Genomic DNA, 15,178 nt, shown 5'->3' with positions numbered 1-15,178 from the left:
GCACAGACTGGAATATGTTTCCGGGATTCACCCAATGGAAATTAGGAGTATACCACCTCAGTCACCGGGCTCTTCAATAAGTGCATCGATGACGTCGTCCCTACAGTGACTGTACATACATATCCCAACCAGAAGCCATGGATTACAGGCAACAGCCGCACAGAGAGGCTAGAGCTGCCGCTTTCAAGGAGCGGGACACTAATCCGGACGCTTATAAGAAATTCCGCTATGCCCTCAGACGAACCATCCAACAGGCAAAGTGTCAATACAGGACTATAACTGAATCCTACTACACCAGCTATGATGCTCGTCGGACGTGGCAGGGCTTGCAAACTATTATGAACTAAAAAAGGAAACCCAGCCGTGAGCTGCCCAGTGACACGAGCCTACCATACGGGCTAAATGCCTTTTATGCTTGTTTGAGGAAAGCAACACTGAAACATGCATGAGGGAACCAGCTGTTCCGGACGACTGTCTGATCACGCTCTCCGTAGATGATGTGAGCAAGACCTTTAAACAGGTCAACATTCACAAGGCAGCGGGGACAGACAGATTACCAGGATGTGTACTCAGAGCATGCACGGACCAACTGGCAAGTGTCTTCACTGATATTTTCAACCTCTCCCTGACCAAGTCTTTAATACCTACATGTTTCAAGCAGACCACCATAGTCCCTGTGCCCTTGAAAACAAAGGTAACCTGCCTAAATGACTACTGCCCGTAGCACTCACGTCGGTAGCCATGAAGTGCTTTGAAAGGCTGGTCATGGCTCACATCAACACCATCATCCCGTAAACCCTAGACCCATTCCAATTCACACACCGCCCTAATAGATCCACAGATGACGCAATCTCAATCGCACTCTACACTGCCCTTTCCCACCTGGACAGAAGGAACACCTATGTAAGAATGATGTTCATTGACTACAGCTCAGCGTTCAACACCATAGTGCCCTCAAAGCTCATCACTAAGCTAAGGACCCTGGGACTAAACACCTACCTCTGCAATTGGATCATGGACTTCCTGATGGGGGTAAGGGTAGTCAACAACACATCTGCCACTCTGATCCTCAACACGGGGGCCCCTCAGGGGTGTGTGCTTAGTCCCCTCCTGTACTCCCCATTCACCCACGACTGGCCAAGCACGACTCCAACACCATCATTAAGTTTGCTGACAACACAACGGTGGTAGGCCTGATCACCGACAACGATGAGACAGCCTATAGGGAGGAGGTCAGGGACCTGGCAGTGTGGTGCCAAGACAACAACCTCTCCCTCAATGTGAGCAAGAGAGTTGAGATTATCGTGGACTATGGGAAAAGGAGGGCCAAACGCCCCCATTCACATCGACGGGTAGTGTAGCAGGTCGAGAGTTTCAAGTTTCTTGGTGTCAACATCACCAACAAACTAATCAGGGTTCAAACACACCAAGAATGTCATGAAGAAGGCCTTTTCCCCGTCAGAAAACTGAATGGATTTGGCATGTGTCCCTAGATCCTCAAAAGGTTCTACAGCTGCACCATCAAGAGAATCCTGACCGGTTGCATCATTGCCTGGTATAGCAACTGCTCGACATCTGACTGTAAGGCGCTACAGAGGGTAGTGCATAAAGCCCAGTACATCACTGGGGCCTACATGTACAAATTATCTCGAATAACCTGTACCCCGTACATTGACTCGGTACTGGTACCCCCCTGTATTTAGCCTCATTATTGTTATTTTATTGTGTTACTTTTTTTTTTTACATTTGTTTACTGTAGTTTATTTAGTAAATATTTTCTTAACTCTATTTCTTGAACTGCATTGTTAGTTAGGGCTCGGCATCCTGCTAGTGGGACATCTTCCAGTGAAACTGGAGGACGCACAATTCAAATAAATAATCATAAAAATTATGGATATTAAACATTTAGGTACATACAAGTGTCTTTTATCAGTTGAAAGCTTAAATTATTGTTCATCTAACTGCGCTGTCCGATTTACAGTAGCCATTACAGCAAAAGCATGCCATGCGATTGTCTGAGGATGATGCCCCACATCAAAATAATTTTCCACCGGCACAGGTTTCATAAATTCACAAATAGCGATTAAATATTCACTTACTTTTTGAAAATCTTCCTCTGATTTGTCATCCAAAGGGTCCCAGCTATACATGTAGTGTCGTTTTGTTAGATAAAATCCTTCTTTATATCCCAAAAAGTCAGTTGAGTTGGCGCCATCGATTTGAGTAATCCACTCGTTCAACATTCAGAGAAAGGAATCTGAAGTCATAATATGTTTCTATTTACTCCTCAGTTACCCTAAAATGTCATCAAACTATAATATTTCTTACGGAAAGAAGTATGTTCAATACACGAATTTCCAAGACTGTGTCCCTGTACTAAAACTGATCTTTCTTATTTGTTTTTGAAGTTACAAGCCTGAAACCTTGAACATAGACTGCTGACACCCTGTGGAAGCCATAGGAATTGCATCATGGGAGCTAGAATGCAGTATGCCCCTATACTTTCCATTGTGAGAGCATGGGCTCTCAAAAAAAAAAAAATCTGGTTGGTTTTTCTTTGGATTTTCTCCTACCATATCTATTGTATTATATTATCTTACATTATTTTAACATTTCTACAAACTTCAAGGTATTTTCTTTCCAATGGTACCAATTATATGCATATCCTGTTTTCGGGGCCTGAGGAATAGGCAGTTTACTTTGGGCACGTCACACGTCAGGCGGAAATTTAGAAAAAGGGGCCTAGCCCTAAGAAGATTAAAGGCTTGTAAGTAAGCATTGGACGGTAAGGTCTACACCTGTTGTATTCGGGGCATGTGAGAAATATGATTTGATTTGATATAGCCAGATAGCTAGCTATGTTTTTAAGAGAGAGCATTTCAATTGGCATCTCTCTCCCCTGTTTAGTCACAGGTGGGCTTATGAGTTGTGTTCCACTTTTACTGGGGATAGCTTTATTTGTGACCTATGTACAAATTAGAATTGTGCAATAGCAGAGCATAAGAGAGTTGCCACATCAGTGTTTCACTGAATGAATTAGTTAAGTTATAGTTATTGTTATTAAATGTTATATTCCAATGTTATTACTCATATTCCATTCCAATATTATATTCAAATTATTTATTATTTGTGAATTAAAAACAACTATTGAAAACCTTTTGCTCCTGAATGTCATTTTAAAAACGGTTGTGATTTAAAATCTTGTATTATTCAATGAATATGTAGAGTAATTGTACATAATGGATTGTATGGAAAAGGAACAACAGAGAAAATTAACATGCAGGTGAATTAAAAAGTGGAACTTTACATCAAATCTCCTCATAGTGCGGATATTAATGGTGACATGCAATGTCGTGTGAATGTTGCTTTTTTGAATCAGCAATTAGACATTGTTCTGGGGGGGGGCTAGTTACCCCCTAGTACCCTAACGTCCATAAACTCCATCATCTAATAGCGTGCATTTGCAGTGCAAACCCGCAGATCATGAGTGGGTGGGAGCTGCGATATTAATCCGCTGATCCCTGTGCCATTGAAAAACCAATACCGGTAATCTCCCTAAATAGATCCATTATGAACTCATAAAGCAATATGGCAAAAATCTGAATTATTTGTCGTTGCCTTCTAGCTGCATTTTATGTATGCCGTTTGTTGTATGCATCGACCTAAAATGAGTGGTTCTCAGAAACCACCTCCAGAATTAAAAGACGTCCCGCCCCCTTTCCTGCTCATGTAACGTGCAAACCCACTGTCACTCACTTTGGTTGCCTAGTACCCTCCTGGCATCATACTAGAGTGTGCCATGCCCACGGTTTTCAACAGAAACGCAACGATCTGCTAATAAATGGAACTGCTAGTTGCTAGCGAGGCCATCAATACGCATTTTGTTTTCTGTTTATTTAACTAGCGGCTGTGTTTTCATGCGATAACTGCGCCAAAAATGATGCGAGATTCAATCGAATGCTGCACTGCTAGCTAGTCAGCCAAATCTGACTGGGGAATGGTCATTTCTCAGTTTGCCAGCATCACAGCTCTGACACATCACGAAGCCGTTCAGCTAGCGAGACATAACGCTGGAACCTAGCTAGCGTTTAGTTGGATAGAAAAAGAGGACGAGCATTTGCTGGGAAGTGGTGACTGTGCCATTTCAAGACTGGCCATATGGATGCGTTGCCTTTGTGTGCATTTTACTGACAATTGTGGCTTGGCTCTAGCTAGGGGGCGGGGGGCGCTGAGAAGGCGGACAGTTGGCTACGTTAGCTAACTAGCTTGTTGGATGTCGCGACAGTGCAGTTAGCCCCGCTCGTTGTGTCAGGCCGAGGACCAGGGGACGCACGAACCCAAGTCAGTGAACACAGGGTATCGCAATCGAGGCAGGTAATAGGGATAGTTAGCTAGCCAGGTAGCTAGCTAGTTGTCCAACTAGCTAGCTAACGTGAGAAATTTAAACAAGGCTTGAGGCGCGCATCAACGGAGAGAGGCCCTCAACACACCCCCTCGCACCGACACTGCCCCCTCTTCGCCGATCCTCCCGTGATTTGCTGAGATCTGTACACGGGTGAAGTCGGGCAGTTCTCGGTTGGGGACAACTTGACAGCGAGGCCCCTAGCTCCCCTCCCCCATTCCCATCCAAGACCCCCCAGTCCACCTCCTCGCCAGACATTAGAAGCGAGGATCGTGATATTAGATACCTAGCTAAAGTTAACCCAACCAGCTAGTCCATTCTAACCAGCGGGCTGCCAAAACCAGGAGGGATGACTTTGGAGTCGATGATGGCTTGCTGCCTGAGCGAAGAGGCGAAGGAATCGAAACGAATCAATGCGGAGATAGACAAACAACTCCGGCGAGACAAGCGGGACTCGAGGAGAGAACTGAAATTGCTCCTTCTCGGTAACGCAAACTGTCATCCATATTTTGGGGTTTCTTTGAACCATAGGTAGCTAGTTGCCGTTTTGTGAAATATCAATTTAGCTAACTAGATAGGTTAGCTAGTTTCAGGCCTCCATTTTTCCCCCAAGTGAGCTAGCTAGGTATCTAATGTTAGCTAACCAGTCAATATGTATTAGTTAGTTCACGTTAGCTAGCTAGATTTGTGTTTGGTTAGCAAACGAGTTTGTTAGCTAGTCAGATGGGTAGGTAGCTAACTACCTTCTGTTGCTAGCTAAAGCACCAAGCCACTTGGCCAACATCTTGTCACTTTAGCTGTTGGTGCTACTAGTGCTTGCTAACCAACTAGCTACCTAACGTTGGCATCTGGTTATTTGCTGTCATTGCATGCTTGCTAGCTAACTGTGTATCTTGCTTACCATCAACTCACCCCTGGTTTAACTAGTCAATTAGCCTATATACGTTTAGTTAGCTAGCTGAGTGTTAGGCTTCAATTTCATTCCTAGAACGGGGGAATGGTTCATAATCAAATCAAGTGGTTATGCTAACTATGTATTTATTATTAGATGAGTAACGTTAGTGTCACCATGTTGTTATATCTGCTGACTAGTTCTGAATCCAAGTTTTACTACCACTAATACTATTACTACAAGCACTGGAGAGGTCCATTTCAGAAGGAATCTGATGGTGAAAATAATTGAAGCATATATGGTCATGTTAATGGTACTGTATTGCAGAAAACAGATCTCTCCCGTCTATTTTTATGTTAACCCCAGCCCCAATGAATGATCCATTGGAAGGTGATAGATTGTAACAGTTGCACTACTAAATAAAGAATACAGGTGAGCTGAAAGGATGACTAGGGGATCACACATTGCACAACCTGGCAGATACAATTCCTATAGCTTGACCTAGGCTCTATATGGGAAAGAGTTCTGGTGTGCTCTCTGAATTAAATGTATGTATGAAACATTGGGTGCAGCTTCTCAACATCCGTCAGAAGCATGTAGATACTTGTGTGTGTCTGTATATGTGTGTCTGTGCTTTTACAGACCCCCACGATGGAGAGCATGGAGGCAAAATCAGGAGAAACTCTTTTAAATCTCCTGGCAGTAGAAGTTGTCCTTAGACACAGGTCTCTAGGATCAGTTTGGCGTTCCTAAATCCTAACCTTAGCCACAGGAGAAAAATAACTGGCCTTAGATTGCCAGTGTCTGCCAGTCTTTTAGACATAAAAAAATGGATTTGTCTTTCTATTGGACAAGTTCATTTCGGGCAGCTCTGTTTCAGAAACGTTTGTTCCCGTTTCACACTTAGAAAACATATCCCAGGTTGTCTGACACGTGTGATTGCCCCTCTCTCCAGTCGTTTCCCTGTGGACCCTGGCTCAGTTCTGAGAAGTAGGCCAAACCAAACCACACAGAGAGAGACACTATTCTATTGTAGGCTATTTAGTATTTTTTTTCTCTATTTTATCACATTCTATCCTACTGTATTGTATTCTTGACTTGAACCTGTGGGGAGCATATTAGGCCTAGGTCATGGAGAAAAAAATTATATATTTCACACGAAACAAAAAATATTAACACATGTATAGTGTTGGTTTCATGAGCTGAAATAAAATATTCCCGAAATGTTTCATACGCACGAAAAGCTTATTTCTCTCATTCTGTGCACAAATTTGTTTACATCTCTGTTAGTGACTATTTCTCCTTTTGCCAAGATAATCCATCCACCTGACAGGTGTGGTATATCAAGAAGCTAATTAAACAGCATGATCATTACACAGGTGCACCTTGTGCTGGGGGCAATAAAAGGCCACAGATGTCTCAAGTTTTGAGGGAGTGTGCAGTTGGCATGCTGACTAAAGGAATGTCCACCAGAGCTATTGCCAGAGAATTTAATGTTCATTTCTATACCATAAGCAATGTCGTTTTGGAGAATTTGGCCTTACATCCAACCGGCCTTACAACTGCCAGCCGAGGACCTCCACATCCGGCTTCTTCAGCCACCTGGACAGCTGATGAAACTGGGTTTGCACAACCAAAGAATTTCTGCACAAGCTGTCAGAAACCATCTCAGGGAAGCTCATCTGGGTTCTCGTCGTCCTCACCAGGGTCGTGACCTAACTGCTGTTCGGCATCGTAACTGACTTCAGTGGGCAAATGCTCACCTTTAAATGGCCACTGATACGCTGGAGAAGTGTGCTCTTCATGGATGATTCCCGTTTTCAACTGTACCGGGCAGATGTCAGACGTTGTGATCAGAGTGCTCCATGGTAGCAGTGGGGTTATGGTATAGGCAGGCATAAGCTATGGACAACGAACACAATTGCATTTAAGAGATGGCAATTTGATTGCACAGAGATACCATGATGAGATCCTGAGGCCCATTGTCATGCCATTCATCCACCGCTATCACCTCATGTTTCAGCATGATAATGCACGGCCCAATGTTTCAAGGATCTATGCACAATTCATGGAAACTGAAACTGTCCCAGTTCTTCCATGGCCTGCATACTCACCAGACATGTCACCCGTTGAGCATGTTTGGGATGCTCTGGATCGCCGTGTACAACAGCGTGTTCCAGTTCCCACCAATATCCAACAACTTCACACAGCCATTGTAGAGGCCACAACCAACAGCCTGATCAACTCTATGTGAAGGAGATGTCACTCTGCATGAGGCAAATGGTGCTGAAACCAGATACTGATTGGTTTTCTGACCCCTCCCCTACTTTATTTTTTATTTTTAAGGTATCTGTGACCAACAGATGCATATCTGTATTCACAGTCATGTGAATTCCGTAGATTAGGGCATCATTCATTTATTTCCATTGATTGATTTCCTTTGAACAGTAACTCAGTAAAATCTTTGAAATTCTTGCATGTTGCATTTTATATTTTTGTGTGTGTGTGCGCACACAAACACACACACACACACACTATCTGTATCCAGTAGGCTCAGTTAGATTACTGTTCCCCACTTCCATTTCTCAATTCTACTGCTTCAGAGTGGAGCACAGAGATGATGGATGTGTGGGTTGGGACTGCTCACTTCATCATCAATATATCTCTGTTTATACCTACTGACTATTCCTACTCTTGTGCTGTGTGAGTCTAGGACCAGGGCTGGAACTAAAGCCAGTACTAGTTCTGCAGGATCAGCTACCCCTGATCAGTGGAGAAGTCTACTTCCTGTATCAGATTTTAGTCAGTCAGTGGGTCTTCTTTGAGAGGCAGTGTGTGCCTGTGCCTCTGTGTGACCAGTCATGCTGTACACAGACTATTCTAAGTGAGTTAAGGCTGTGTATTTGTGTGTCTGAGCAGGGATAAGGAGGTGTAAAGAAGGATTAGTCCAGGTCTATAATAGGCTTTGTTAAACATGGCTAAAGCTTAGACTGATGTGTCACTGACTCCTATTAGTCACACGCCTCACCAGGGCTATGCGTGGTTTTCCAGGTCAATGACCTTGTTTTTAAATGCTCCATGGTTCTACACTCTCCTGTTCAATACATGATGTTACAATTACCACAGTCCCAGGATGTTGCATTTATCAGGAGTTGATTGTACATGCAAATACTATGGTTTCCTATGGCTCGGTTGGTTGAAGTGCTTGTATGACCAAAGTTGAGTTTTGATGCCTGAAGATGGGACAGGCCATGGAGACCTCACTCACTCTCTACCGCCCCCCCTCCCCCCATCTCCCCTGTAACATGTGCTGCTGAGGGCCATATCAGGCCATGGGACCAGCCATGCTCCACAGCTCTGGTGGCGTTTTCCTCTACTTGGTCAAAACACAGAGAGGGCTCTAGGCTGGCTCGGCTGGTGGCTGCTGTAGCTTGACTAGGGACTGGCTGGCTTGGGCTGCTATTGCCGGGCTTGGGGCTGTGCTGGCTGGCTGGGATGGGGGCTGCTGTAGCTTTACTTGGGGCTGACAGGATTGGGGGCTGCTGTAGCTTGACTTGAGGCTGACTGGATTGGGGGCTGCTGTAGCTTGACTTGGGGCTGACTGGATTGGGGGCTGCTGTAGCTTGACTTGGGGCTGACTGGATTGGGGGCGGCTGTAGCTTGACTTGGAGCTGACTGGATTGGGGGCGGCTGTAGCTTGACTTGAGGCTGACTGGATTGGGGGCGGCTGTAGCTTGACTTGAGGCTGACTGGATTGGGGGCTGCTGTAGCTTGACTTGGGTCTGTGTTGACTGGCTGGGATGGGGGCTGCTGCAGCTTGACTGGGGGCTGGCTGGGGGCTGCTGTTGCTTGACTTGGGACTGGCTGGCTGGGATGGGGCTGCTGCAGCTTGACTGGGGGCTGGCTGGGGGCTGCTGCAGCTTGACTGGGGGCTGGCTGGGGGCTGCTGCAGCTTGACTTGGGACTGGCTGGCTGGGATGGGGGCTGCTGCAGCTTGACTGGGGACTGCTGTTGCTTGACTTGGGACTGGCTGGCTGGGATGGGGGCTGCTGCAGCTCTTCTGGGGGCTGCTGCAGCTTGTCTTGGGACTGGCTGTCTTGGCTGGGCTGGGGGCAGCTGTTGCCTGAATTGGGGCTGTATTGGCTGGGCTGGGGGGCTGCTGCAGCATGACTTGGAGCTGTGTATCTGTGACCTGGGTGTTGGCTAAATGAACTGCTGCCTACTCAGTCACTTTCTTGCCCTGCTGCTTCGCTCCAAATGGGAGGGGTTTCCATGTCGGGCTAGCAGGGCTCAGACTCTCCCAATGGGGAAGAAACTAGCTCAGATGAAGTTTGATTTGGGTGGTCACTCACTAGCCAGGCTGAGGGGTTTAGTTCTTAACCCTGGTGACGGTCAGAGCAGAAATAGCCTGGAGGAGAGAAGACTCAGGTGTTCGCTCATTATTTTGGTCATATAAGGGAATGTTGTCATGCTTCTTGAGCTAGATTTGACAGCCGTGTGTGTGTGTGTGTGTGTGTGTGTGTGTGTGTGTGTGTGTGTGTGTTTTTAAATCCCTCCATGCCAAGGGTCAGGTTTAGTAATAATGATCTGACTTTCATTACATAAATACTATTACAAAAAAACTTGCATAATTCTATATTCCATTTTTTCTACCTCCTAGGCCATCAAAACGGTGTTCAGGTTCACCAAACTTTTTCTATGATTCTGACCCAGTGTGACTGACTGACTGGCTGGCTGGTTCACAGTCCGACAAACACACACACTCAGAAGTCAGCCTATAAATACTTTCCCAGGTGCTCACCTTGTTAATGAAGAGCATTTTAATTCGAGTGTGTGTCCCACAGCCGCCAATCCTCATGGAACACCACGCACACCACAGCCCAAACGGGGTCAAGCCTTTCTCTCTGGAGATTTAAAGGGGGGTTATGAGGCAGAGTTCTAGACTAACTTTTATTTTGGTGGCACTGGTGCTCTCAACTTTTTCAGTTGATGGCACCAGCACGTGATTTGGTCGTCCCGGTTTTTCACCACTGCTCAGCGATAATGACCTGACCTGTGTCTCGTAATGTGCCTGCATTCCATACAGAACCTAATAATGACTTTTATATTCGCATGCCCTTGCAGAGCTTGACATTCAGGTACATTTGCCACTGGCACACCAGGCCAGTGCCAACTGGAAGCTACTGGCCCGAATGAAAAGAATACTGACCAGGGACAGCGGATGATACACGCGTCATTTAAATGTTATCTGAGCAAGTAGCCTATAGTCTATAATGACCTACCCTCCATACACAAAGAAATGACATTTTAACTTGACAATGTCATTTATATTGATTGTTTGTAGGAAAACAAAGATTTTATTTTATCTCAAAAAGGTGTTAAAGATTTTTGAAGTCACTTTGTAGGGTTCTATAAAATCAGTTTATCTTTTGGTAAATTCACTTCCCGCGGTTTTATTTTTCCAGGCTTCTGAGTTATCCTATTTAGTTTTTTCAGGTTTTCTCTTAATCACCTTTTTATAGAAAAGAACATTCCATTTCTGTATTTAAGTCCACAACAATGCTTAAACCACATCAGGAGAACAAAAACAACATTGGAGCATGTAGTTGCCCTTTAATTTGTGTAAACTAGCAAGAGACCATTGTTTGGCTAGTTGTGTTTTTACTGTAGGCTACAATGTCACTGTAGGCTGGCTACATGTCATGGCAGTTTGCTAAACAAATGTCCTGCGATTGGTACAAATCATCATGATATCATTCTGCCAGGTAGGCCTACTTTGCAGTCATTTAATTGGGAAGGTTTTTTGGGGAATGCCTTTAGAAATGTTCATTCAGCCTCCCAAGTGGCACAGCGGTCTAAGGCACTGCAGCGCAGTATTGCGAAGGCACTGCAGCGCAGTGTTACGAAGGCACTGCAGCGCAGTGTTGCGAAGGCACTGCAGCGCAGTGTTGCGAAGGCACTGCAGCCTGGAGTTCGATCCCAGGCTGTCACAACCGGCCGTGACTGGGAGTCCCATAGGACGGTGCACAATTGCCCAGCATCATCCGGGTTAGGGGAGGGTTTGGGCGTGGTGCTTTGCTTGGCTCATCGTGCTCTAGCGACTCCTTGTGGCCGGCCAGGCGCCTGCAGGCTGACTTCGGTTGTCAGTTGAACGGTGTTTCCTCCGACACATTGCTGCTGGCTTCAGGGTTAAGCGAACAGGTGTTAAGAAGCGCAGTTTGGTGGGTCATGTTTCGGAAGAAGCATGACTCGACCTTCGCCTCTCTCTCGACCCCGTTGGGGAGTTTCAGCAATGAGACAAAATCGTAATCACAAAAATTGGGGAGAAAAAGGGGGTCAAAATTACAACAAAGTTAATTCAAACAGTGCATGATGACTGAATTGCGCATCGCAAAGATTCAACCAAGACTTCGGACCAACATTTTTGAATACCTGATTTAGTTACCCATTGCTGTTTTGAAAAGCTAATTGTGAACCAAAGACTAACGTGACCAGCTACAGTTTTTTTCACTTGCACCCTAGCGACCAATAAAAAAATTGGCGTAGTGCCAAGTCAAATTGTTGCAAATGCAAGTGTTTTTTTGTTGTTGTTGCAGTTTTGCGCCTTGTGAGGGTAGAGAGGAAAATTGTCACATTTACCACCCCCTTGTCAGTCCCAAGAGGCCAAGGTTCCATTCTAGAAGCACGGTTTCGACTGCTCCTACACTTTTGCTTTGGTACTACAGTTTAACTGACACCCAGCCCAGAAAGATAATTGCCACATAGAGAAGTCAGATTAGAAAATTCCTAATAAGCAGCTCTCGAATTTACCGGCGGCATCGACGGCCATGGCCGTAATGCCCCCTAAAATAATCCATGCCTTGCAGCCCAAGTGGTCATTGTGCCCTTGCGCTGAATACAATAATTATTCTTCTCTTCTCCCAGCTGCCAATCACCATGCTCCGAAGCACCTCTCGCTCACATGTCTTTCTCAGATAATTAAATTCTTATTAACCAATGCCTGTCACGTGACTGGGTCCTTCTCACTGGCATCGCAGCTCCGAAGTAGGCTACAAGTGAAGACGGACTCATCAGGGATTGCAACCGCGGGCCATTCTTATCCGAATTCCGATGTGCATATAACCTGTTATCAGCAGTCTGCTTTACCACAATGCAAATGTCTACCTCTGGATTTGCAAACACACTTATATATATATATATATATATACACACACACATACGTAAATCACTCGGTAGGGCCCTATAAAAACGGAATCCAGACATAGAAACGGAATGAAAAAACAAACCAATTTTAGTTTAAATTATTCCGAGGCGCATCAACAAGATGAGTATGCCTAATGAACAGCAAAAGCACTAGCTTGTGTCAATCTACTATGTCCCATAGTCCAAAAGTTGAGACATTCTATTGTGCAGGAAATAAATATCCCAAACACTCTGGGACAGTTGTGAGATGCGACGGAACCCAAATTAATACATAAATTTTTTTTTTTTAAAGCAATTAGGCTGATGCAACAGATCAGAAAGTTAAGCTGAAAATGTTGATAAAGTATTAGGCTATTTCTTCACATTTATAAGGCACGGCAATGCGCGCACGGCAGTAGGCTATAAGCATGAATGTTCCAAAATGCAATTAGCAGCAAAAGTGCGCCACACACGCGAGTGGTTTCATATGACAGAGATGAAAATACCCTTCAGAAATGTATACCTCCATTACACCTACATCGTCATTGTGCAAAATGGTACGCATCATCTTGATGTGTGCAACAAAAGTTCAACATTCACCTTCTGCTACCATTTCTGTCAGGCCATCAACGCATACAGTTTGATGCCTACGTTCGATAAATCCAACCTATGAACCAAGGAGAACGCACTGCAACGCAACGCTGCATGACAAACGCAGCGTTCCATTGGAAATGAATGGACTTCTGGTGTACCAAAATGCAATGATACTGTCGGTGTGATCGAGGCGTTAGAAAGAGGGAAGACCTAAAGATGCATGGGTTGTTAATGACTAGGATTGTGTCTTTGGCTGCTGGACAACAAAAGAAAGTTGAGAACATGAGACACTGGTTTCAATGGCATATGAGGAAGTGTTTATAAAATGATCCCCTTAACATTCCTATGGTCAGAACATGGTAAGACATGCCTCATAAAATGATAAACTTCCAGGTTTTAACCAATTTACATTTATGGTTAAGTAGTTTCAAAATGTTGACTGCCTCCATTCAGATTGCAAGGTGGGTGATGTTCAAGTGCATAACAGGCACTGGCCTTTCTTTCCTATCGGAACGAACAGTCCCTCAAGTATGTGGACAGAATCAAGCCTTTAGATAGTAGTAATAATGATCCTACTTTATATTTATCAAACATGACTGGTGTTTAGCCTATATATATATGTAATTAAAAGTCTAATTTAAAGTTTGGCTACATTTTCAGGCGCCTCCCTCATGTCAGTATCGGTCTGGACATGATATGCTCTTGCCAATACGCATAGGCTATCACCTGCACTTCGACATGTAGGCAAATTATTTCCAAACATTTACATAAATTCTGTTACGAAAAACATGTGTTTCAGTTTTCAAATCGATTTAAATGGACTATTTTGGACCTAGCAGATGGCCTTGGTGCCCTGGCAGGTGGCCTTGGTGCCCTGGCAGGTGGCCTTGGTGCCCTGGCAGGTGGCCTTGGTGCCCTGGCAGGTGGCCTTGGTGCCCTGGCAGGTGGCCTTGGTGCCCTGGCAGGTGGCCTTGGTGCCCTGGCAGGTGGCCTTGGTTCCCTGGCAGGTGGCCTTGGTGCCCTGGCAGGTGGCCTTGGTGCCCTGGCAGGTGGCCTTGCCCCTAAGAAATTCCAGGCCTGCTAATAAGACCCTTTAGTCATGACATTTGTGCCAAATGTCAAATAATTTAGTCAAATAATTGTAGCAGAGGCCGAAAATTAAAAAATAAATAAACATAACTTAATTTGTCACTCACAACCAAAGATATTACAATTTTTCTATTCATCCAATGTCTGCCATATTTTTGGATAAGGTGTTGTTGTGGCTGCCCCCGCTGCTCCCTGTGCGCACTGAGTGGTAGTGAACATGTGATGCTGGTCTGTATAAACCGTAGTGAGTGGTAGTGAACATGTGATGCTGGTCTGTATAAACCGTAGTGAGTGGTAGTGAACATGTGATGCTGGTCTGTATAAACCGTAGTGAACATGTGATGCTGGTCTGTATAAACCGTAGTGAGTGGTAGTGAACATGTGATGCTGGTCTGTATAAACCGTAGTGAACATGTGATGCTGGTCTGTATAAACCGTAGTGAATGGTAGTGAACATGTCATGCTGGTCTGTATAAACCGTAGTGAACATGTGATGCTGGTCTGTATAAACCGTAGTGAACATGTGATGCTGGTCTGTATAAACCGTAGTGAGTGGTAGTGAACATGTGATGCTGGTCTGTATAAACCGTAGTGAACATGTGATGCTGGTCTGTATAAACCGTAGTGAACATGTGATGCTGGTCTGTATAAACCGTAGTGAACAGGTGATGCTGGTCTGTATAAACCGTAGTGAACATGTGATGCTGGTCTGTATAAACCGTAGTGAACATGTGATGCTGGTCTGTATAAACCGTAGTGAACATGTGATGCTGGTCTGTATAAACCGTAGTGAACATGTGATGCTGGTCTGTATAAACCGTAGTGAACATGTGATGCTGGTCTGTATAAACCGTAGTGAACATGTGATGCTGGTCTGTATAAACCGTAGTGAACATGTGATGCTGGTCTGTATAAACCGTAGTGAACATGTGATGCTGGTCTGTATAAACCGTAGTGAACATGTGATGCTGGTCTGTATAAACCGTAGTGAACATGTGATGCTGGTCTGTATAAACCGT

The 15,178-nt window shown here is 44.8% G+C and overlaps 1 protein-coding gene across 2 annotated transcripts in view; it reads left to right on the top strand.

The window, feature by feature from the left end:
* Window positions 1-3,771: 3,771 nt before the first annotated feature.
* Window positions 3,772-15,178, top strand: part of LOC106575390 (guanine nucleotide-binding protein subunit alpha-11) — a 39,815-nt gene continuing 28,408 nt past the window's right edge. For both annotated transcript variants that reach the window (XM_014151895.2, XM_014151896.2), the window contains exon 1: window positions 3,772-4,887. In XM_014151895.2, coding sequence (XP_014007370.1) covers window positions 4,752-4,887 — 136 coding nt within the window. In that variant the 5' untranslated portion in view covers window positions 3,772-4,751. The remainder of the gene's footprint in view (window positions 4,888-15,178) is intronic.

This window comes from Salmo salar, chromosome ssa17, assembly GCF_905237065.1.
Source record: "Salmo salar chromosome ssa17, Ssal_v3.1, whole genome shotgun sequence".
In the NCBI taxonomy this organism is placed as follows: Eukaryota; Metazoa; Chordata; class Actinopteri; order Salmoniformes; family Salmonidae; genus Salmo; species Salmo salar.
The sequence above is the reverse complement of the archived record's forward strand: the minus strand, read 5'-3'. Positions and strand labels throughout refer to the sequence as shown.